Source organism: Hemitrygon akajei, chromosome 17 (assembly GCF_048418815.1).
Source record: "Hemitrygon akajei chromosome 17, sHemAka1.3, whole genome shotgun sequence".
Classification (NCBI taxonomy): domain Eukaryota; kingdom Metazoa; phylum Chordata; class Chondrichthyes; order Myliobatiformes; family Dasyatidae; genus Hemitrygon; species Hemitrygon akajei.
In genome coordinates, this window is record NC_133140.1 from 72,895,502 (window position 1) to 72,922,032 (window position 26,531).

General features: G+C 40.8%; 1 protein-coding gene across 2 annotated transcripts in view; it reads right to left on the bottom strand.

Annotated features, from left to right (window-relative positions):
* Nucleotides 1-19,521: 19,521 nt before the first annotated feature.
* Nucleotides 19,522-26,531, bottom strand: part of LOC140740839 (chromodomain Y-like protein 2) — a 200,057-nt gene continuing 193,047 nt past the window's right edge. For both annotated transcript variants that reach the window (XM_073070389.1, XM_073070390.1), the window contains exon 7: nucleotides 19,522-22,041. In XM_073070389.1, the coding sequence (XP_072926490.1) occupies nucleotides 21,883-22,041 (159 nt within the window). In that variant the 3' untranslated portion in view covers nucleotides 19,522-21,882. The remainder of the gene's footprint in view (nucleotides 22,042-26,531) is intronic.

Genomic DNA, 26,531 nt, shown 5'->3' on the forward strand with positions numbered 1-26,531 from the left:
AACAAAACTCAGTCACAATTTTGTTCTGAGACTAATGTAAGCAGCTTTGACACCACTGTGGACATCATAAGAAGTTAAGCTAAAACTGAACCTGGAACTAATGGAAGAGAAATGGTCTCATCAGCCAAAAGGGCTTGTCTGCTCTGCAAGGGTGACCCTACATTGGATTCGTGCCCTCAGGTGGAGAAAAAAAGCTAATAGTGAGAAGACTGCCTTCTTAAAAGAAAACGGTGTCTGTTTTGGCTGTTTGTGTATAGAGCACATCAGCAAGGATCGTAGAAAATGTCTTTCATGCAAGGTATGCAGTGGCAAGCATCCAAGCATACTTCATGTTAATGAGAAGGGTGCAGATTCAAAACAAGCCGTGAAAGAATCAGACACAGCAGTGAGTAGTGCCCTCAAATCTAATGGCTATACAGGGACTGGTAATCATGATTTCAAACATTCCATAATTCCATTCCAAGTGAAGTCCAAGATCAGTAGCAAGACAGTGTTACTTATGCTTTTCTAGATCAAGGGAATACAGCAGTGTTCTGTACAGTTGGCCTCATGAACAAGCTCAACCTCACAGTAAGAAAGGCACACATTCTCTTAAGAACTAAGGATGAAGAGAAGGTTGTGAGTAACTACATTGTTTCAGGATTGGCAGTGGCTGGCCTAGATGGTGAAAGCTATTGTGGTCTGTCTAACATTTATACGTATGAATGTGTAGCTGTCCACAAAGGGAGCATCCAACAACAGAAGAATCTCCAAGGATGGTCTCACCTGGAACAGGTCCATTTGCCAGAGATCGACTCAGAAATGGAGCTGCTGATAGGGACAAAGGTGCCCAAAGCATTGGAGCCACTACGAGAGATTTGCGATATTAATGATGGACTGTGTTAGCTTGGACTGTGAATGGATCACTGTAAGGAGATCACGATGATGGAAGAGACTCTGCACAGTCAGAGATGCCCGTTCATAGGAACTTGGTTTGAACACGGATAGCCTTTGGCAGCAGTAGTTTCAGTCACACTTCCCGGAATGCGGTTGGGATGAACAAACTGGTTCGTCAAGAGAAGATCACAAGTTCACGGAGCTGGTTGCAAATTCTGCAAAACCGGCGGATGGTCACAACTAGATTAGTTTACCTTCGAGAAAGAAAGAGGTTAACATGCAAAATAATAGGAAGTTTGCAGAACAGCATGCTCTAAATCTGAAGATTTAAGAAGGATTTGGCATTTTACATTGACTACATAGCTTTCATGAAGGACGTCATCTCCAAAGGTTATGCTGAATGAGTGCCAGCAGAGCATCTAGAACACAGTGACAGGGAAGTCTGGTATATTCCACATCCTGGTGTTAACACCCCAGAAAAAGGAAACTTCGTGTTGTGTTTGACTGTGGAGTGACTTTTCAGGAATATCATTTAATGGTCCGCTCTTACAGGGATCAGATCTTACTAGCTCACTGACTGGAGTCATAACCAGATTCAGAGAAGAACCAGTGGTGACCATGGTAGATATTGAATCAATGTTTTATCAGGTTAAAGTACCAGTGGAGGAAGCAGATCTGCTGAGATTTCTCTGGTGATCTGATGTTGACTTCAGCCAAGATACAATGGACTTTAAAAGAATGGTAAATCTCCTTGGAGCAACTTCATCACCAAGCTGTGCCAACTTTGCTCTTAGGAAATGTGCAGGAGACAATGAAGAACAGTTCCACTGCAAGACAGTGGATAAGGGTTTTTATTGCTTCTGTGTTGATGACTGCCTTATGCCAGTGTCCTCTGAGGAAGAAGTTGTGTCTCTCCATCATGACCTTGTATCCATTTGTCTAAAGACAAGCTTTTGACTGACAAAGCAACAGACAGAGTGCTAGCTGTGATAACAGAAGAGCAAAGAGTGAAGAACATGAAGGATTTGGATTTGGATCAAGAAATGCCTGCAGTGGTGAGGATACTAGGCGTGCCCATGAATGGTCTGCCAAAATCCATGTTAATCCTCTGCCAGGGCATTGCAGGCCATTCCGAGAGATGAAGAGGTGCTGTTTTTGGCATCTCCTGTGTGCGTTGGCATCCCGAACAGTGGATGGCAAGCTGCTCAATCTGTTGATCTATCCCAGGCTACCAAGCAAAACATTGAGCCAAGGCTTTCATTTTGATCGCACCTAGATGACTGGCATGTAGCTCCTCTCAGCTTTCACATAAGACAACCTGCATCTAGGGCAAGTTTAATTTGGTGCTGGTGAAAATGCTTGAGCTGCAGTTTCTACTGCACATTCCAGCCATTTTGGGTGGCCATGCAGATTTGAGATAATCTGGGGTCTTTTCTGGTCTCCGTTTGTATCACCTCTGCCTTGAGACTTTTGATTTTGGTTAAGGAGAATACACCAAGAGGAGTGTCATCTTTTGTACATTTTTAAGGTATTTCCTTTTCCAAGTGTAAATGGGACAATCCATCAGTTTTCCGATAACTAGTTGACCTCTTGAATTCAACCTTGTAATTGTGTCCTCCAAGAGACAGAGCCCACCTCTGCATTTGTGATATTACTGTTAGTGGAACAGTTTTTCTGGACTGGAAATGGACAGTAGTGGTTGGTGATCGGTAATGTGGTAAAAGATTTCCCATAACAAATACTGGTTGAAATGTTTTACAACCCAAACGAGAATCAAGGCCACTCTATCAATCTGTGCATAAATATTCTCTGCAGCGGTAAGGGATTGTGATGCAAAGGCCATAGAGAATTCACTTCCATCATTCATAACACGTGACTTGACTGCAACTATACCATAAGATGAGGCATGATGATGTGGGTCATAATGTGTGAGTACAATGTCTGATATCACCATTTCCTTTGCCTTTTGGAAACCCACTCACATTACTTCGTCCATTGCCATTTCTTTCTGATCTGTAGTAATGAGTTCAAGGGCTGGGGCACAGTAGCCAGGTTTGACAGGAACTTGCTGTAGTATTTGGCAAATTTTAAAAAGGACTGTGACTGTGACATGTCCTTTGGCCTTGGGGCATCCACTACTGCTTGATTTTTCTTTTTTTTTAAAAAAATAATTTTTTTTATTGAATTTTCAAATAGTTACAGAAGGAAAAAAAAATTATCAACCCTTCCCCTCCTTCCCCCTAACATGTCCCTGTAGAAAGAGAAAAAAAGAGAAAAAGAAAGAAAGAAAGAGTGCCTGGATAGCGGAAGATCCCCACATGCTCCACGGAGTTCATAATAGCTTTAGTATATATATTTATTTCTTTCCCCAAATAACCAATAATTTTATCTTCAGAGCACCTATATATTTAATCCTATCTTTTGTAAATAAGGGCGCCAAATTTTCAGAAATATTTCATAATTATCTCTTAAATTATAAGTAATTTTTTCAAATGGAATGCAGCTGAAAATTTCATTCTTCCAACGATCTATACTTAAGTATGAATCCGATTTCCAAGTAACTGCAATAGCCTTTTTGGCTACTGCCAATGCAATTTTTATGAATTCTTTCTGATATTTATTCAGTTTGGATTTCGGTTTTATCCCTTCAATATCGCCTAGTAAAAATAATGTTGGATTATGTGGAAGTTGTGTTCCAATAATTTGTTCCAATAAAACTCTTAAATTTGTCCAAAAACGTTGAATTTTAAAACAAGACCAAGTAGAGTGTAAAAAAGTACCAATTTCTTGATTACATCGGAAACATTGATCAGATAAATTTGGGTTTAATTTATTTATTTTTTGTGGTGTAATATATAATTGATGTAAAAAATTATATTGCACTAATCTTAACTGGACATTTGTTGTATTTGTCATACTGTCAAGACATAGTCTTGACCAACTTGTTTCTTCAATTTTAATATTCAAATCACTTTCCCATTTTTGTCTTGACTTATGAATTCTTTGTTTAATTGCCTGTTTTTGAATCAAACTATACATACAAGAAATAAATATTTTAATTTTTCCTTTTTGAATTAAAGTTTCTATTTCATTAGGTTTTGGCAATAACATTGTTTGACCCAATTTATCTCTTAAATAAGCCCTTAGTTGGAAATAACAAAAAAGAGTGTTGTTTGATATTTTGTATTTATTCTTTAATTGATCAAATGACATTAATATACCTCCTTCAAAACAATCTCCTATATATCTAATCCCTTTTTGAAACCAATTGTATAAAAGTTGGTTATCCATTATAAAAGGAATAAGTTTATTTTGAATTAAAGGTCTCTTTGCTAATAACGATTTCTTTATCTCATCATCAACATTTATCTTATCCCATAAATCAATCAAATGTTTTAATATAGGAGATTCTTTCTTTTCCCGTATCCATTTAGATTCCCACTTATATATAAAATCTTCTGGTATATTTTCTCCTATTTTATCTAATTCTATTTTAATCTATGCCGGTTTATCTTCATCAAAAAAAAGATGCAATAAATCTAAGTTGATTTGCTTTATAATAATTCTTAAAGTTTGGAAGTTGTAACCCTCCTAGGTCAAATTTCATGAGTTCAAGGGCTGGGGCACAGTAGCCAGGTTTGACAGGAACTTGCTGTAGTATTTGGCAAATTTTAAAAAGGCCTGTGACTGTGACATGTCCTTTGGCCTTGGGGCATCCACTACTGCTCAAGTTTTCTCAGCACACTTGTGTAGTTCTTGCGCACCAGTTGTGTAACCGCAGTAAGTTATGCTTGTTTTAAAGAATTCACACTTGTTGCATCGTGCTCTGAGCCCATAACTCTTTAATCTTTTTAACACTGTCCGGAGATTTTGGAGATGGTTTTTACCATCCTTACCGGCAACAACGATGTCATCCAGGTAACACTGAAAGCCTGGGCACACTTGCAGTATCTGCTCCATAGTTTTCTGCCAGAGTGCAGGTGAAAATGCTACTCCAAAAATAAGCCTCCTTTAGCAGCAGAGCCCTTTGTGAGTGTTCATTGCAGCCTTTCTCAACCTTCTTGCCCTTGAAATAATATTCAGGTCTTAGCGAACCCCTGCGAATGAAGTATTATATCTATAGCTCACGGTACGTTAGCATGTTCAGTAAGGTGTAGATTTAATAAACCTAAAATAATTGTTACTGCTCTTTTGAGTAGAAAATGAAATTTTAGCCAACCTTTCTTGAAAAAAATAGTTAAGCTTAGCTTACCTTTCTTGAAATTAATCTTTCTTTGTTTCATAAATTTTAAAAACTCATAAGGCAAGCATGATAAATTTCTGTTTTCAATAAGACTCGAGACTTTCTGATACCGTTTCTCACTCTAAAGCCCAAGCAACATTGGAAACATTTCAAGATTTCCTTTTGCAACGTGATTTTTCGAAAGGTTCAGTTTTCATTTAAATCCAAGAATTTTGTCACTTGAAGTCAAAATATTTTCTCCAGGGCTTTCCAGAGACTTGTTCAACTGGCTCATATGATGATATCTGCTAAGTAGGCTAGCTTCTGCAGACATTCTTCATCTTCAAAGCACTCAGCAAAATCTGTCCTACTATTTTCTTGAAAGTACTCCTGCAATTCACCTTTCAGTTCAAACACCCCATTGAGAACTCTTTCTCTGCTAAGCCATCTGATTTCTGTATGCAGCAGGAGATTGTCCAGGTTTTCACACAGCTTTTAAACATTCATGAATGAACTGATCTTTGTTTAATAAAATTAACCATTTTTGTAGCAACTTTTTTCATTTCATCTCCAAGAGTTTTTGACATCAGACCTCTCCGTGAAGAAAGCAGTGTGTCGTGACGTCAGGATTTTCTTTTTTCACAACAGAACCAAAACCTCTCATGGTGCCAACCACTGATGGGGCACCATCACTACAGATGCCAACACAGTTCCTCCAAGAGAGACCTTTTGTTTCCAGATATGAAAACAAAACATTAAAAATATCTTGGCCCTTGCTTGTTTTGTGCAGCTCTTTACAACAGAAAAAGTTTTCTTGACTTTCACCATCATTAACAAATCTTACAAATGCTACAACGTGACATTTATTGGTGAAATCTGTTGACTCATCAACCTGGATTGAGAAGCTGTTGTATTTCAGTTCATCACACAGAACCTCTTCAGCATCATGTGACACATCATCAATACATCAGCTTATCGTACAGTTTGAGAGTGAAACCTTTTCAATTTCTCATACTGCATCTTGTCCTAACACAGGGGTTAATAAAATATAAAAAAGAATGGCATAATAAATAACTAAATGAGAAAACTGCAAAAAATACGATAACTTCATAGTACAGTTCACTTCTAACTTACACAATTCACCTTCTGCTACGTTGACAAAAACAGTAAAGCAGAAGGCCAGCAGCTGAGTCGTGGCACGTAAAAGTTCCTTCTTTAGAATGAAAACGTCCCTCTAATCTTCTTCTACACCAGTAGAATTTGTTCATTCCCAAAAGTCAGTTGGTGGCACGTAAGGGGAAGTTGGGGGAGGTCATTCAGGAGGGAGAGGCTGACGTCACAACCAAGTTGGGCGAGTTTATCCAATGCTCAGAAAATGCACTTCATATTCCTCACAGACAAGAGAAAATCTGCAGATGCTGGAAATCCAAGGAACACACACAAAATGCTGGAGGAATTCAGCAGGCCAGGCAGTGTCTATGGAAAAGACTACAGTCGCTGTTTTGGGACGAGACCCTTCATGCTCCTCACCAGTTGACCATCCTCCCCGTGTAATACAGCGGCCACCAATTATCAGCCAACCGTCCTCCCCTTCGTGTAATACAGTGCTCGCCAATTATCAGCTGACCATCCTCCCCTGTGTAATACAGTGGCTGCCAATTATTAATGGCCTCCTCGATCTTGCGTCAAAAACTGAGAATGGACGCAACCAAATAAACGCAGTCCAAATAAGGATGGTTCAAAAAAAATAAAAAATAAAATTGTTTTCTTTAATCATGATCTCTCACAGAACCTTTGGGTTCCGTGGAACCCTGTTTGAGAAATCCTGGTTTATTGTTAGAAACACTTTGGACTCTTCTTCCATCTCCATCTGTAGGGAAACCTCAGCTCATAGAAACATAGAAAACCTACAGCACAATACAGGCCCTTCGGCCCACAAAGTTGTGCCAAACATGTCCTTACCTTAGAAATTACTAGGCTTACCTATAGCCCTCTATTTTTCCAAGCTCCATGTACCTATCCAAAAGTCTCTTAAAAGACCCTATCATATCTGCCTCCACCACCGTTGCGGGCAGCCCATTCCACGCACTCACCACTCTCTGAGTAAAAAAAACTTACCCCTGACATCTCCTCTGTACCTTCTCCCCAGCACCTTAAACCTGTGTCCTCTTGAGGCAACCATTTCAGCCCTGGGAAAAAGCCTCTGACTATCCACATGATCAATGCCTCTCATCATCTTGTACACCTCTATCAGGTCACCTCTCATCCTCTGTTGCTCCAAGGAGAAAAGGCCAAGTTCACTCACCCTATTCTTATAAGGCATGCTCCCCAATCCAGGCAACAGTCCAGTCCACTTTACTGAAGTGTTTCCCTCCTGTGTCATGTTTGTTTGCAAAGATATCCTCTTTCCTTGGCTGGGTGTATTGGCCTACTTTCAGTACTAGGTTGATGGTGACCTTAAAATCATCACAGATCCTGAGAGAGCCATTCTTCTTTAATACTGTGACCACTGGTGTGCCCATGGGCTCCACACAACCTTGGAAAGAATTCCTTTAGCCTCCATGCAAACTAGTTCACTGGCTACTTTCATCACAGATTGTATGAGGAAACAGACAAGTTTTGCAAAACTTGGGTGTGGCATTTTCATTTAAAACTATTTTACCCCTGATAAGTGGCATGCAAATAGTGGTTGGATCTCCCACAGGAGTTATCTTTTCTCCAGTGTAAGTTCTTAGTTGGATATCTGCAGTCTTCAGTTCAGTTTCTTTGAAATACTGTTCAAATTCATTTTGTGGAATGACTGAAACAACTGAGCAAGTGTCCAATTCCATTTAAATAAATTTGCTGTTCACTTCTGGTGTAAACCATATTGCTTGTCACCTGTTAGTTTTCACATTATAAATCTCAAGGTTATCCGGTCCTATGTCACTTACATCATTACCAGATTATCATCAACAATGTGTAGATCAATGCTTTTTTTGAAATTGCAGCTCGACTATTTACCTTTCTCTTTCTCATGCAGTCAATTTATTTTTGATATCTGGCATGCTCTTTGAATGTGTTCTACTTTGTTGCATTTTCTACAAAGTTCTCCTTTAAATCTGCATTCGTCTGTTGTATGTGAACCTGTGACTTCATCTGTTTTCTGCCTTTTTTTTTCTACTTGACCATCTTCTCCTCTTGCAAAAAAGCACACTGCACTTTTTAAAAAAAAACTTGAATGTCTCACACCGCTTCAACAGGTAGGTAGTCATCTTGGGTTCATTTAAAACTTATTTGTCACACCAAAACTTATTTAAAGCTTTTCATTTAAAACTTATGATTTGTAACACCAAAACATAAAAATATTGAAAGAAAAACAAGGGCACCCGAGAGATGCATGCAAACTTTCCATTTACTTTTAGTGAGGCACACACTTATGAGGTAGTGGCATAATAACATATGCCATTCACCTACTTTTACATATGACCCCAAATGAATGATGTAAACAACAAAGAATGCTTAACCAAACAACATATTGACAATAGTATTCAAATATTACTGAAATATTATATACACAACACCCTAGGCTTTGCTTTTTAATCGAAAGGAGGTTTTCAATCAGAGCATTGTGCATTGTCTTCAATTCTCATTTCCATTTCCCCTATCTTGTTCTTCACAACTTCGCAGGCACTGTTTGGCAGGCATTTCTGTTTCATCACAGCAACTGCTCTGTTCAATACAGTGAAATAGTGTAGGGAGTTAGAAACGCAGACCATTATGAAAACTAGCCTCCCCCTTCTGTCTGCACTTTCCACTACCTCAGGAAAACAGCAAACAGAATCAAGAACCCCTTCGATCCTGGTTGTTCTCTCTTCTCTCCCCTACCATCAGGCAGAAGATACAAAAGCAACTTCCATCCCACTGTTATAACACTCTCAAAGAGACTTTTTATGTGATGAGGATGAACTTTTAATCACTTAGTCTACCTCATTGTGGTCTTTGCACTTCATATGTCTATCTGTACTCTACTTTCTCTGTAGCTGTGACAATATATTCTGCATTCTGTGTTATTTTTCTCCCTTTTGGATGTACTTCTGTTCAGAATGATCTGTCTGAAAGACATGCAATTAAAAACTTTTCACTGTATCTTGGTACATGCAACAATAATGAAACAATTACCAGTATATTGTCCCTCTGTGGGTCCCTCTAGATCTGGGTCATCCTAGGTCATGAAGTTTTACTTCCTGAATTTGTTTTTGGAATGAATCTGCTCAGAATTGCTTTTTTTGTGTGGGTATATCAATATACAAGGCTGGTTTTAAGCAATCGTTAGTTTTAGGCATTGTACAATTCAACTTTTAACTCAACTTCCTCAACAGTCATCCTTGCACACATGGATCTGCAGGAAAGTCCAGGAAGGAGTCCTCAGAATCATTCAACACAGGACACCATTTTGTCCATTAAGCTTTTACCAGCTCTTCCAAAAAGCTACCCAATTCATTTGGAAAAAAAAATCTTCAAAAGCTGCAGATGCTGGAAATCCGAAGTAAAACCAGAAAATGGTGGAAGAACTCAGGAAGTCAGGCAGCATCTGCTGCAAGGGAAACAGTTAGTGTTTCAGGTCAAAGATCCTTCCCCAGAACTGTGGCAAAGGGTCTTAAGCCTTGTGGATTGGGGTAGAGAATTGCTATTTTCCTTTCATTTTTCTTGTAGCTTAATTTTTCTATGCTTGCTTGTATTTTTATATAATTACCCATATACATGTAATTAATTAGTGAATTTCCCAGTAATTACAGTACAGATGCCTCTGTATTTCTTTGAGCTTTTTCCTTGTTTTCAGTAGCAGCTGTCACATCACTTGAATCTAGCTACTCTGCAGGTTAATTGCTATCAGTGGAGTTCTGTCATCTTTAGACTGAATATGAGACCACAATGACTGCTTTTTTTCTTTGACTTCTATTCACTCTCTTGGCTCCTGTGTCGTGTTTGTTTTTCGCTCTTGTAACACTGGATAAAAACAATCGAAAGCAATAAGTTTTATGATGCATTCTTGACTTCTGAAGAACTTTTGGATCTCAAAAGCATCAGGATCCAGCAGCCTGGTGTTTTGAGTGTTCCAGCAGCTTCTGTTTTGATACCTAAGTCGCTCCCAGGTCTTTCCCTATTGCCTTTAAAATGCTAACCAGATAGATATCCCGGTCCCATCAGTCTGTGCAGATTGGAGGAGAGCAGTGCCGGCAAGAGTTGTTAGCAGGAATATTATCCACGTGGTGGTAAGTGGCTGAGACAGAAGCTGGTGGTAATCTGGCAGTAAGCTGTTTGCTCGGGATCTGCTCAGCTGCAAGAGGAAATTGGAGTGACGGAAAAAAATCAGAGAAAATCAATAATCTTGCTTGCCAGCAGAAAGAAGTGATCAGCTCATTGCAGAATGGTTATCACCTGAATGCACTGTGAAGGTTTCAACACAACAAATCACCAATTAGTTATTTTTAAACAACACAATATCCTTTTCCCTGATGTCAAGGCCCCAAGGAGTTCACCTTTCCTGTCGAGAAAATGAAAACAGCATCAGGTGGCCCTGATGTCATTTACCACCGACGGGAAATATTTCACGCTTCCTCGGGAGGCATGGTAGCATAGTGGTTAGCGCCACGCTTTACAGCGGATTCGATTCCTTCCGCTGTCTCTAAAGAGCTCTGCATGCTCCCCTCGTGACCGCGTGGGTTTCTGTGGGGAGACTCCGGTGTCCTCCCACGTTCCAAACATGTGAGTTCGGGGCACGTTCTGGTGGTGTCAGGAGAGTGGGGACACTGCCCTGCACAACACTTGCTGATTGGATTTGATGCAAACGATGCATTTCACAATTTGTTTCAATGCAAGTGTAACAAATAAAGCTAATCTTTGATCTTTGTCTAAGCTTCCGGCACTATTCCAGTCAGTTACCAATGCCGCCTTCTGTCTCTGGAACATTGCCTACCTTCCCACTGTTTACTGGAACCTCATCCACAGCTACATTGCTCAGGGACCAATTACTCTAATGCTCACCTCCTCATTTCTGTCTGAATCAGACTACTGTGAATGCTTCAGTTGTGTCATCATTGGTAACAGATCTCATAAATCTGAGCTCTGAACCCTCACAGTGCCTCATAATAAAAACAGTCAGCATCTTCTCTGTAGCCATTTGTACTGTAGTGATGTTTGTCGAGGAAATGACCGAGGGTCTCCCTTACACTTCTAGTGCCAAATAACTGCTGGTTTTCTGTGTGTCAGACCAGTTCCCAAACATTACAGACCAAAGCTGTATAATTAAATTTCTTTGTGAATCTGTCCTCTTTCCTGCCGGTCTCTAATGATCGATTAATTCGTCTTCTCAACTACAAGCAACCAGGTGTTCATTTTCTCTTCTCGGTAAAGTATTTGGACATATTACTGACACGAGGTTCCGCATATGCTGGAAATTGTACGCGTTTTGTATGTCCTCCTCTGGGCATATTACCATGCGTGCTTTCAAAAATATTGTTGTTTCCTTTGCAATTCCCAAAGGTGTTCTATTATAACTACGAACTCGCGTTTCCTGCTTGGTGTCTATTTCCTCTTCTCCATAAAGCACATGGATGTATTACTGTGGGTGTTTGCAAAAATAGTTGTCGTTTTCAATGCATTTCCCAAAGGCGGAGCAAGCTGCTGGTGGACGGGGGCTCGACTGCAACATTTAAAGGAAAGTTGGATAAATACATGGATGGGAGGGATATGGAGGGGTGTGGTCCGATGGGACTAAGCAGAGTAACAGTTTGGCACAGACTCAATGGGCCGAAGGGCCTGTTTCTGTGAAATGCACACAAAACATTGGAGGAACTTAGCATCTCAGGCAGCATCTATGGAGAGGAATAAAGAGCCGATGCTTTGGGCCAAGACCAATGTTCCTTCTGGGGGGGGGGGGGGGCGGTGTGCGTGTGTGCGCGCAGGCACCTTTTGCCACCAGCCCTCAAAGGAATTTAAACTGCCCACAAAAGGTTTTCACCATTCGTTGGCATGGTAAGTATATTTCACGATCATACACAATCACATTTCCTTTTCTGGTTTCTGATGCAGATGGTGTTGACAATGTGGAGTGTGCGATGATTTGTCAGCAGATTTTAAGAACTGGCATGTTTATACTGTTTTCCTTGAAGAAATTATTGATTCACTATGTCGAATTCCAAAGAAGCAAAGGGTGTGAAGCATAAAAGAATTGCCAGTTCATTTAAAGTGGAATGGCTTAAAGACCACTTCAAACAACTTTAATAACATGTGAAAAAATTGATATTATTACATGCTGCCGTATAGTTTATGAGAAATAAGGCTCAATGACATGTATTATTTTATTTCTTTTAAACAATGAATAACAAACTGGACTTGGTAGTTCATTATCCTTTGAATAGCTTCAGGTTTACTTCCACTTAAAAACTGAGTGCACACACGTTGTTGTCACTGGGCAAAAAATTGCACAGCGCAGGATTTTAGTCCACACTGGTCATTACGAATCAGAGGGAACATTGGCTGAGACCCTTCATCAGCATAGCTGCCTGACCTCCTGAGGTCCTCCTGCATTTCGTGTGTGTCACTCTGAATTTCCAGCATCAACAGAATCTCATGTATTTATAACTTTCGATAAATCATCTACTTAGACCAAAAGACATAGGAGCAGAATTAGGCCATTTTGGTCCATCAAGCTGGTTCTGCCATTCAATCATGGCTGGTCCTTTTTTTTTTCTCCTCCTCAGCCTCACTCCCCATAACCTTTGAATCCATATCCAATCAAGAATCTATCAAGCTCTGCCTTAAATATATCCATTTAAAAAAGAGAAGCGTAGAAATTTCTTTATCCAGGGGGTGGCAAGTTTGTGGAATTTATTACCACAGTCAGCTGTGGAGGCCAGGTCATTGGGTGTATTTAAGGCAGAGCTTGATGGATTCTTGATTGGACATGACATCAATGGTTACGGGGAGTAAGGCTGGGGAGGGGAAAAAAGGATCAGCCATGATTGAATGGTGGAGCAGACTTGATGGACCAAACAGCCTAATTCTGCTCCAATGTCTTATGGACTGAGCCTTCATAGCTGCCTGTGGTAACAAATTCCACAAATTCACCACCCCGTGGCTAAAGGAATTACTCTGCATATCTGTTTTAAATGAAAGCCCCTCTATCCTGAGGCTGTGCCCTCTTGTCTAGACTCCCCCCACCATGGGAAACATACCTTCCACATCTATTCGGTCTAGGCATTTCAACATTCAAAAGGTTTCAATGAGATCGCGCTCCCCCATCCTTCTAATTTCCAGTGAGTACAGGCCCAGAGCCATCAAATGGTCCTCATATAATCCTTTCATTCCCAGAATCATGTTTGTGAGCCTCCTCTAAACCTTCTCCAATGCCAGCACACCTTTTCTTAAATAAGGAGCCCAAAGCTGTTCACGATACTCAAGCCGAGGCCTGACCAGCACCTTATAAGGCCTCAGCATCACATCCCTGCTCTTGTATTCTCACCACCAACTCAACCTGCAAGTTAACCTTTAGGGTGTTCTGCACAAGGACTCCCAAGTCCCTTTGCATCTCAGATTTTTGGATTTTTTTCCCCATTTAGAAAACAGTCTGCACATTTATTTCTACTACCAAAGTGCATGACCATGCATTTTCCAGCATTATATTTCATTTGCCACTCTCTTGTGCATCCTCCTAATCTGTCTAAGTCCTTCTGCAGCCTTCCTGTTTCCTCAAAACTACTTGCCCCTCCACCAAGCTTTGTATCATCTGCAAACTTGGCAACAAAGCCAACTGTTTCATCATCTAAATGACTGATATACAGCATAAAAAGAAGCAGTCCCAACACCATCCCCTGTGGAACACCACTAGTCATTGGCAGCCAAACAGAAAAGGATCCCTTTAATTCTCACTCATTACCTCCTACCAATCAGCCAATGCTCTAACCATGCCAGTAACTGTCCTGTAATACCATGGGCTCTTAACTTGGTAAGCAGCCTCATGTGTGGCACCTTGACAAAGGCCTTCTGAAAATCCAAGTATACAATATCCACTACATCCCCTTTATCCTATGTGTAATCTCCTCAAAGAATTCCAACAGGTTCATCAGGCAAGATTTTTCCCTTAAGGAAACCATGCTGACTTTGTCCCATCTTGTCCTGTGTCACCAAGTACTCCATAGCCTCATCCTTAACAATTGACTCCAACATCTTCCCAACCACTGAGATCAGTCTAACTGGTCTATAATTTCCTTTCCACTGCCTTCCTCCTTTCTTAAAGAGTGGAGTAACATTTACAATATTCCAGTCCTCTGGCACCATGCCAGAGTCCAGTGTTTTTTGAAAGATCATTACTAATGCCTCCACAAACCACCACTACCTCTTTCCAAACCCGAGGGTGCAGTTCATTGGGTTCAGGTGACTTAGCACAGGTCTTTCAGCTTTTTGAGCACCTTCTCCCTTGTAATAGTAACTGCACTCACTTCTCTTCCCTCACACACTTCAGCACCTGGCACACTGCTAATGTCTTCCCTAGTGAAGACCGATGCAAAATACTAATTTAGTTCATCTGCCATCTCCTTCCCCCCCCCCCCCCCCCGTTATCATCTTTTTGGCCTCATTTTCTAGTGGTCCTATATTCACTCTCATCTTTTATTTGTTTTCATACTTTAAAAAGCTTTACTATCTACTTTGATACTGTTTGCTAGCTTACTTTCATATATCATCTTTTCCCTCTTAATGATTCTTTCAGTTGCTCTCTAGAAACACAAAAACATAGAAAACCTACAGCACAAGACAGGCCCTTTGGCCCGCAGAGCTGTGCCGAACATGTCCTTACCTGAGAAATTACCTAGGGTTACCCATAGCTCTCTATTTTTTTGAGCTCCATATACCTGTCCAGGAGTCTCTTAAAAGACCCTATCGTATCCGCCTCCACCACCGCTGCTGGCAGCCCATTCTGCGCACTCACCGCATAAAAAAACTTACCTGTGATATCTCCTCTGTAACTTAAAACTGTGCCCTCTCGTGCTAGCCATTTCAGCCCTGGGAAAAAACTGACTATTCACATGATCAATGCCTCTCATCATCTTATACACCTCTATCAGGTCACCTCTCATCCTCCATTGCTCCAAGGAGGAAAAGCCGAGTTCACTCATCCTATTCTCATAAGGCATGCTCCTAAATCCAGGCAACATCTTTGTAAATCTGCTTTGCACCCTTTCTATGGTTTCCACATCCTTCTTATACTGATGCAACCAGAACCGAGCACAGTCCTCCAAGTGGGGTCTGACTAGGGTTCTATATAGCTGCAACTTTACCTCTCAGCTCTTAAACTCAATCCCCCGATTGATGAAGGCCAATGCACCATATGCTTTCTTAACCAGAGTCAACCTGTGCAGCAGCTTTAAGTATCCTATGGACTCGGACCCCAAGATCCCTCTGATCCTTCACTGCCGAGAGTCTTACCATTAATACTATATTCTGCCATCATATTTGACCTACCAAAATTAACCACTTCACACTTATCTGGGTTGAATTCCATTTTCCACTTCTCAGCCCGGTTTTGCATCCTATCAATGTCCCACTGTAACCTCTGACAGCCCTCCACACTATCCACAGCAACTCCAACCTTTGTGTCATCAGCAAATTTACTAACCCATCCCTCCACTTCATTTATAAAAATCAGAAAGAGTAGGTGTCCCAGAACAGATCCCTGATGCACACCACTGGTGACCGACCTCCTCACAGAATATGACCCATTTACAACCACCTGTGGGCAAGCCAGTTCTGGATCCACAAAGCAATGACCCTTGGATCCCATGCCTCCTTACTTTCTTAATAAGCCTTGAATGGGATACCTTATCAAATGCCTTGCTGAAATCCATATACACTACATCTACTGCTCTACCTTCATCAATGTGTTCAGTCACATCCCCAAAAAATTCAATCAGGCTCGTAAGGCACGAGCTGCCCTTGACAAAGCCATGCTGACTATTCCTAATCATATTATGCCTCTCCAAATGTTCATAAATCCTGCCTCTCAGGATTGTCTCCATCAACTTACCAACAACTGAAGTAAGACTCACTGGTCTATAATTTCCTGGGCTATCTACTCCCTTTCTTGAATAATGGAACATCTGCAACCCTCCAATCTTCTGAAACCTCTGTAGGGTTTTAAAAGCTTTCCAACCCTTTATATCTTCCTGCTAACTTTTGCTTTGTTGCATGCCCTCTCTTTTGCTTTTACATTAGCTTTGACTTCCCTTGTCAATCATGATTGTACTATTTTGCCATTGGAGTATTTCTTCATTTTTGGAATACATCTATCCTGGACCTCTCTCATTTTCCCTAGAAACTCATGATATTGCTGCTCTGCTGTCATCCCCTTCCAATTTATTTTGGCCAACTCCTCTCTCATACCACTGTAATTTTTTTGAAATACTGCGACATCAGACTTTACTTTCTCCCTATCACATTTCAAGTTGAACTCAATCATATTGTGATCACTGCCTCCTAAGGGTTCTTTTACCTTAAACTCCCTAATCGCCGTCGGTTCATTACATAACACCCAATCCAGTATAGCTGATCCCCTACTAGGCTCAATGACAAACTGTTTTAAAAAGCCATCTTGCAGGTGTTTAACAAACACACACTCTTGAGATCCATTACCAACCTGATTTTCTCAATCAACCTGCATGTTAAAATCTCCCATGACTATCATAACATTGCCCTTTTGACATGCCTTTCCTATTTCCTGTTGTAATCAGTGGTCCACATCCCAGCTACTGTTGGGAGGCCCGTATACAAATGCCGTCAGGGTCTTTTTACCTTTGCAGTTTCTTAGCTCAACCCACACTTCATTTACTTCACTTAAATAAAGGGCTCCGCTCTGATTGTGTCAGTATCATTGACAAACTTAATCCACAAACAATGCATCATGCTTTGCAAAAACTGTCTCTAAGTCAATTGTCCAGTGAGTCAATTTAATTTTGGGGAATGCAATTGTATTGTAGAGAAAAAGTCAAAATACTTACAATTTATTCAAGTTGCCTCACCCTGAATTGACTGTACAGTGATTAGTATTTAGCTCTGGCCAATGCTCATCTATTCACAGCCCCAAGTAACTTAGTCCTGGAGTTAGAAACTTTAATTTGATCATGTGGGCTAAATGAAAGATAATAGTATTAGCAATCTGAAAGTTTGCTTCTGTAATTTGATTCCACTCAGGTCAATAGAACCTAATTTCTGAACTGGACTTCAATAAATTTGGTGAAAGCAACCAGGTAAGAGTTTCGACCCCCTGCATTTATTGCTCAGTGTCAGGTGGATACTTTGCTCCATTAATAAATTGCCAGGGACTTGTGGGGATATGAACCATGACTTATGAAGCTACGAGCCAAAGATTCATAGAAAACATACAGTACAATACAGGCTCTTCGGCCCACAAAGCTGTGCCGAGCATGTCCTTGCCTTAAAACTACCTAGGCTTTACCCATAGCCCTCTATTTTTCTCAGCTTCATGTAGCCATTCAGGAGTCTCTTAAAAGACCCTCTCATTTCTGCCTCCACGACTGCCGCCGGCAGCCCATTCCACGCACTCACCACTCTCTGCGTAAATAAAACTTACCTGACATCTCCTCTGTACCTACTTCCAAGCACCCTAAAACTGTGCCCTCTTGTGCTAGCCATTTCAGCCCTGGGGAAAAGCCTCTGACTATCCACACGATCAATGCCTCTCATTATCTTGTACACCTCCATTATGTCACCTCTCATCCTCCATCGCTTCAAGGAGAAAAGGCCAAGTTCACTCGACCTATTCTCATAAGGCATGCTCCTAAATCCAGGCAACATCCTTGTAAATCTCCTCTGCACCCTTTCTATAGTTTCCATGTCCTTCCTGTAGTGAGGTGACTAGAACTGAGTACAGTACTCCAAGTGGGGTCTGATATAGCTGCAACATTACCTCTCGGCTCTTAAACTCAATCTCATGATTGATGAAGGCCAATGCACCGTATGCCTTCTTAACCACAGAGTCAACCTGCATAGCAGCTTTGAGTGTCCTATGCATGCAGACCCCAAGATCCCTCTGATCCTCCACACTGCCAAGAGTCTTACCATTAATACTATATTCTGCCATCATATTTGACATACCAAAATGAACCACTTCACACATACCTGGGTTGAACTCCATCTGCCACTTCTCAGCCCAGTTTTGCATCCTATCAATGTCCCGCTGTAACCTCTGACAGCCCTCCATCTCCTGACTTGTGCTTTTCAATAACCTTTTCATGGAGTTGCCTGGAGCGTTCTTTTGCCTTCACGGTGTAGATTTGCCAGGATATTGACTCACCAGCAGTTGGCCATTTCAGATGCAGGTGTATTTTTACTACAATCAATTGAACCGCCTTGGCTACACACAGGTGATCTCCATTTAACTAATTATGTGACTTCCAAAACAAATTGGCTGCACCTGTGATGATTTGGTGGGTCATATTGAAGGGGGGTGAATACTTATGCAATCAGTTATTTTATGTTTTATACTTGCAATTGATTTATATCACTTTGTTGAGATCTGTTTTCACTTTGACATGTCTTTTTTTGTTGATTAGTGTCAAAAAAGCCAAATTAAATCCACTGTGATTCAATGTTGTAACACAATAGAACATGAAAACTTCCAAGGGGATGAATACTTTTTATAGGCACTGTATATATAATGTGCCAAAGACTTTTGCACAGTATGGCATGTATTGTACTATATTTTGCTCTGAAGCTTTGTACCATCTAGAATATTTTTGGAATATTCATTTTTGGAATATTTATTCACTAAACCATGGAAAGAAGAATACTGCGCTGGTTTACATACATAAATTCCATGATCTCCACCCAATAAACCTCCTTCCACTTTAGATGATTGAGAGCATCCTGACTGACTGTATCACTGTACTTCCCTCAATCACAGGACTCTACAGAGTGGTGTGGACAGCCCGGTACCGGCATCTGCAGATGTGAACTACCCACTATTCAGGACATTTACAAAGACAGGTGTGTAAAAAGGGCCCAAAGGATCATTGGGGACTCAAGTCACCCCAACCACAAACAGTTCCAGGCTGTTACCATCCGGGAAATGATACCACGGCAAAAAAGCCAGGAGCAACAGGCTCTGAGACAGCTTCTTCCACCAGGCCATCAAACTGCTTAATTTATGCTGATACAATTAAGTTCTATGTTATATTGACTATCCTGTTGTACACAGTATTTATTATAAATTACTGTAATTGCACATTTAGACAGAGACGTAATGTTAAGAGTTTTACTCCTCATATATATGATGGATGTAAGAAATAAAGTCTGAATAATTGAGCAGCTTGCTTTCCAGGCATTGTACTGTGACACACGGTGGGCCAACAACACGAGCCAACCTATAAATTTCATATTATTTTATTGGGAGCAGCTTTTCCACAATATATAAATATATTAACACACATGAAAAATACAACTTCTAAGGCACCCAGAAAAGTGTCTGTACACCAATTACAAAAAGCAGTAAACCAGTGTAGGTTTCTGACTTACACAAGTTAGTCATCACATAGATCAGAATTACCTGGTAGTTTATAGAACATATAGATAATATATCTCCAGTAAGAAAAAGGGTGCCCACATCAAAAAACAGATTGCTAAGAATTCTTAAATAAACACAGCCCCCGCTTACAAAAAAAACTTTTAAAACCCATTGTGTTCTGCTGTGGGATAAATACATTTAACATGTTTCCAACACACATACAATTCAGCCCCTGCAGGTTGCTGTGATATGACTGATCCTCTCGGTCGATGATGTACACTTTCATTCTGTTTTCTTCACCAGTAACACCGTTTATCCTAAAGGTGAACTTTCAACGCTCCTTGTGGCTGGGATCTGATAATCTTCTCCTGTGAAATTCTTTGCGTCTTGAATGGAAGAGAACTTGGCAAAAAAAAAATATCCAGGATACAAAGAGCTTCAATTTTTTCTTGGCATATTAATTTTCAAACACAGGGTAGTTTTAAAAAAAAAACCATGAAATTGGGGCAAACAGTGTTTCATAATCATCAAAAACAATATACATTGGCACAAAGCGTTCGAGGTTAAATACGCAACTGATGAAACAAGGTCTACTTCGGGATGACTCTAAAGCAAAGCAGTAAGTCTTGGGTAATGATATATAAAAGAAAGTTTATCATTTGACAAAATATATATATATCATTTTGCAATTTTGTCGTATTTCGGTGTAATGGTGTCAACTCATCAATGTTGCTGTAGAAGCAGCTTGAGTAATGATGAAAATCAAGTGTACATCTCCATGGAACCAGCGTACAGTTTATATATCCATGAGCTGTAGATACCAGTGAATATTTAAATAACAATAAACACAGCAGCTTACAATGAACACGCTTTAAAGTGTTCAACCCCTTCAATGTGGCTTTCCATTTGATGCTTTGTAAATACTGTATTTGTGCCAGTACGCAGGTATGGCTGTTCTCGAATCAGGAAACACCTATCTACTTTTGCACAACTAAAATTTAACCAACAAATACTTACTGAACCCTTTTCAATTTAGTGAGATAAAACCCATATCTTCTTTGTAACATACTCCTCTGAGTCACTTAACAACAGCACATACACTGTGTCTGATTAGTGCATATTTCTTTAAATAAATAAGAAATGAAAACTCACTACTACTTTAGGACGTAGAGCATGGAATATGATTGATAGGCTTTGGACCTTGAGCTGGTCATATGACAGCAATCAATACCAGAAAGATAATGGTAATTATTAAGGACTGGAGGAAAAAAGACTTCACAACCAGAATATTCCTTCTGCATTGTATGAGTATTATATTTGGTATTCAAACCCTGCTTGTATGTTTTATGATTCAAGATGGAACTGTACTCAACAGCATCACTGCAGTCACAATGATCTCCTGCATGGTTGACTTAGGTAGTCAGGATAAAACTTCAAAACAAACGCTCCCAGTAAGATTCACACCTAGGATCGTAAAAATCCAAAAGAAAAATAATGTGTTCCATTAAACCTTATTGTTCAAGCTGAAAGGAATAATAAATACTTAAAATCTGCCATTGCTTAACTAGAGTTTGAAACTTCTGTAAAATAATTAAGAATAAAGATGTCACAATTTTAACGTTATTTCTTCCTGCATGTTCCCCTGATTGCTTAGTAATCAGGAAAAAGTTTACTGAAAATCTACACCAATAAAATGCATTTATCACTTGAGGCTACTTACAATCCTAATGAAGGAATTACCAATTAACCAGTGCCAACCCTCTGCTAACTAAATTGGTAGCAATATGAATCCAAATATACAACCTCAACATTTTACATAACAATTCTCCTCTGTGCTGTGGGTTCAAGAGCAAAGGGATTAATTATGACTCGTTCATTAATGTCACTCATAAATGCAACCATTTGTTGTGTTGGGTAAATCGGTCTAGGCGGGTTGAAATGTGACAGTACTGGGACCCTTAAGGCCAGCTTTTAAGAAATCACATGGCATTATTTGACAATGAGCATTGTTGAAAATGCATGCAGAGGTGCACCTAACATATACCCACTTGGGCATTTTTGATGGATTGGTTCCATATTTATCATGTTATTAAAGATATTTACTGGCCAATTTGTGACATTAAGCCCATCTGTACAGAACTCGTTAACAATCAGTTATTAAGCCTATTGACTCTTTCCACAGACTCTGGAATAATGGACAGCAGATTCAAGTGTGGCAGTGGCTTCACACCTCGTAGATCTTTTCCTGCAGGTAGCTGAACAGCGAATCCAATCCTTTGGAGGAACTCCACAACTGCTTCAGCATCTGGCATTCCCTTTCATTCACCTGCTCCAGGGTGGATTTGAGGAAGCTCCGCACCAGGCATTTCGATTCTTCAAGGACCTGAAAGTAAGAAAAGCCCCATCAGTCATAAGAACATAAGAAATAGGAGCAGGAGTAGGCCATCCGGCCCATCGAGCCTACTCCACCATTCAATACGATCATGGCTGATCTGTCTGTAAACTCAGCTCCATCTACCTGCCTTTTCTCCAATACCCTTAATTCCCTTACTATGTAAAAACCTATCTAACTGTTTCTTAAATATATTTAGTGAAGAAGCCTCAACTGCTTCCCTGGGCAGAGAATTCCACAGATTCACCACTCTCCGGGAAAAAGAGTTACTCCTCATCTCCGTCCTAAATCTCCTCCCCTGAATCTCTCCTTATAGGTTAACCCCTTCATCCCTGGAATCAACCTAGTGAACCTCCTCTGCACTGCATCGAAAGCCAGTATATCCTTCCTCAAGTATGGAGACCAGAACTGCACACAGTACTCCAGGTGCAGCCTCACCAGTACCCTGTATAGTTGCAGCATGACCTCCCTGCTCTTGAATTCAATCCCTCTAGCAATGAAAGCCAACATTCCATTTGCCTTCTTAATAACCTGTTGTACCTGCAAGCCAACTTTTTGCGATTCATGCACAAGCACTCCCAAGTCCCTCTGTACAACAGCATGCTGCAATCTTTCACCATTTAAATAATAATCTGCTCTTCTATTATTCCTTCCAAAGTGGATGATCTCGCGTTTACCAATGTTGTCACCTTAACGTCACCTATGAACAAACACAGAATGGGACCTGGCGTTTTCAATGCCCGAAAGCAAAATACTGCAGATGCTGCAAGTAAAACAGAGAGAACTCAGCAGGCAAGGGAAACAAAGCCAATGTTCATAGAGTTACACAGCATGGAAAAGGCCAATCGGCCCAACGTGTCCATGCTGACCAGGATTCCCGTCCAAGTGAGTCCCATCTCAAAGTCAAAGTTCACAATCAACATGCTCATAAGAGGGGTGATTGATAAATTCGAGGCCTAAGGTAGGAGGAGTCAGTTTTAGAAAACCTAGCACATTTCTTTTTCCTACATTTACACACTTAGTCCGGCGGTGGTGGAGCGTACGGATCCCTTCTTTGTAGAAGTCGGTGTCTTGGACCTCCAGAAGTGGTCCACAGCATGGAGTGATTGATAAGTTTGTGGTCTAAGGTAGAAGAAGATGAGTTATTAACTTCAAGCTTTCTGCATTTTCACTCAAAGAGTTGGACTGCACGTGCATGTAACGAGAGCTGTATAACTCATCTTTTACCTTAGGCCACAAACTTATCAATCACCCCTGCTGTAGACCACCTGGAAGTCCAAGGCGCTCTCGTTATATGCACGTGCAGTTCAACTCTTTGAGTGATTATGCAGAAAGTTTGAAGTTAATAACTCATCTCCTTCTACCCTAGGCCACAAACTTATCAATCACCCCTGCTGTGGACCACTTCTACAAAGAAGGGATCTGTATGCTCCATGACCGCTGGACTAAGTGTGTACATGTAGGAGGGGACTATGTTGAAAAATACATGTGCTAGATTTTCTAAAATTGACTCTTTCTACCTTAGGCCACAAACTTATCAATCACCCCTCGCGTGTTACCATATACTACCTTATGATTCATTTTCCTGCAGGTGTTTACAGGAAAATAAAGAAATATACATAAATTTATGAAAAACTATAAATAAGCAAAGAATGACTAGCAACCAATGTGTAAAAGATAAATAGTACAAATAAAAAAATAAATTACACTGAGAACATGAACTGTAACACGAGTCTGTAGGTTCCAAAATCAGTTCAAAATTGTGGTGAGTGAAGTTATTCATGCTGGTTCAAGAGCTTGACGGTTGTACGGTAATAACATCTACCCATGTTTGGCCACTATCCAAAGGTTCATTTATAATCAAATTATACAACTCTGAAATTCATCAATCCTCCGGGTAGCCATGAAACCAAGAAAGAAAAGAAAGCACAATTATCAACTCCCAAATCCCTTCTCCCACACGAAAAAACTAAGCAAACTGGATTGGGCCCGTCGCTCTAAACCTTTTGATTCAAGTACCCTTTAAATGTTAATACACCTATTTCCTTTGGCAGATCGCTCCACATACTGATCACCCTCTGGATGGAAGAGACACCCTTCAGGTTTCTAGCAAATCTCTTCCCTCTCACCTTAAACCTAAGCCCTCTAGTTCTTGATTCTCTAACTCTAGGGAACAGCCCCTACAGCTCAATTCATCCATGATGACCAAGTTACCTATCTGAGCTAGTCCCACCTGTCTGCATTTGACCCATATCCCTCTCACTAATATAAAATTATCTGCTCCCTAGTTGGTTCCTTTAAGAAATCGTCCCAAGATCTATTAGAATGTCCTCACAGCTATCCTTGTCCGTTTGATTTGTGACCACCTCAAATTTTGTTTTAAGCATAAATCTAGAACGTGCCATAGAGTCAGTGATGGCATCATATTGCATTGAAAAGGCATTTAGACAGGCACTAAAGAAGGCAAACCACGCAGGGTCCTAATGTGGGAAAAAGGATTAGTGCAAATGGGCAGAAATGCCAGCATGGATAAAGTGGGCTGAAGGGCCTATTGCCGTACTCAGCAGGTCAGGTGGCATCTATGGAGTGGAATGAATAGTCTATGTTTCAGGCTGAGACCCTTCATCAAGCCTGGAAAGGGGGTGGAAGGCAGAATAAGAAGATGGAGGGAGGTGAGGAGTTCAAGCCCGAGACCAGCTGAGGGGGAAGTTGTGTGGCTGGGGGAGTGGGGGATGATTGAGAAGTAAGAGGGATGAAGAAGGAATCTAATGGGAGAGGATGGTGGAGTTAAGGGAAGGCAGTGGAGAACTTGGAAGAGGTAATGGGGAGATCATGAAGTGTGGGAGGAGAAGGGGTGAGAGGGCCATCAGAACAGTGGGGGGGCTAATCTAAATGGGGTGGGGGGAGGATGAAAAACAGAGAGGAATAGCTACCGGAAGTTACAGATATCGAAATTCATACCATCATGTAAGAAACTACCCAGTCAGAGTAAGGGGTGCTGCTATTTGCACTGTATCTTGATTTATGCTTTCTTCTACAGTATAGTGTGTCAGGTGGCACACTATACAAGCCCCTCTACGAGCTCTTAAACTCGCCAGAACTGAACTGCAGCTTACTCAATCCAATACTGAAAGCTCTATATCAAAAGACCATAAGACATAGGAGCAGAATTAAGCCATCGAGTCAACTCCGCCATTCCATCAAGGCTGATTTATTATCCCCCTCAACCCCACTCTCCTGCTTTCTCCCTGTAACCTTTTACCTCCTACTAATCAAGAACCTATCAACCGCTGCTTTAAATACACCCAGTGACTTAGCCTCCACAATTGTCTGTGGCAATGAATCCCAGATTCATCGCCCTCTGGCTAAAGAAATCCTTCCCCAGCTCGGTTCTATAGGGATGTCCCTCTATTCTGAGGTTGTGCCCTCTGGTTCTAGACACTCCCGCTTTAGGAAACATACTCTTCTGGAGCATCTAAACATTAATGATCATTCCCCACCACTGCAGTGATCTCGACTCTCTTTGACGGAACAACCCCATATCCTTCTGCCTGCCCTTCCATAATATCAACTAACCCGAAGTATTCACTTTGCAATCTCAGTCATCTCGCAGCCACACCTTAACTTCCACTGGTGTCGATACTTCTATCGTGTTATGAATACTGCATGTACTCAGATGAAAAGTCTTAAAGCATCTCATCACCTCTTCTCCCTCTGACTCTGCTGATCATTTTTATCCCCCACCCCTCCCCAATACACCCTGGATAACGTCATCCCTGTCATCGTCCTGCCGTTTCCTTTCTCCCCGCTTATCCGCTCCCTCACTGAGCTCCTCCAGATTAGCCCCAGCTCCTTTATGCTGCTGCCCTCAGGTTCCCACCCCTCACTGTCAAACTGACCCAACATCTCTCCACTTTCTTACGTAAATTAGCTTCATGCAGATCCCATTTTAGTCCGTGTTGGCATATCTGATATGTAGCGTTCCATCTCCTCCAATAAAAGTCTCAATTCCTCAGGAGTCTAAAGCTTCTACATCTTCTCCCTAGACCCACACTGACCTGCTCCATCTTTCCATCTCTAGTCACCTGTTTCTCTCTATATTCATTTGTGTGGGACACCGATACTCATTGTTAGGGATCATTCTGGAGTTATTTCATTAAGAATAGCATAACTAGGGATTAATTAAAATGAGAACCAGTCTTCAGGAAATAAAGTCTGTACACAATTTAACTTTCTGGCTCGAGAAACCAATCATTCTCATTGTGTTCTATTGAAACTACAAAGGGAAAGACAACAGGTGAATGTTCTGATCTTGTTAAAGGAGCACCCCTGCCACCTAAAGTACAGTTCAAGACAGATCTGTTTTGGTCACTTAGCCTTCTGCTGCATTGTAGATTCATGGAGCCGTCACTCAACACTAACAAAAGGGTATATTTTGGGTGTCTAGAAGTTTTTGGAACAGACTCCAGTATTGAATATTC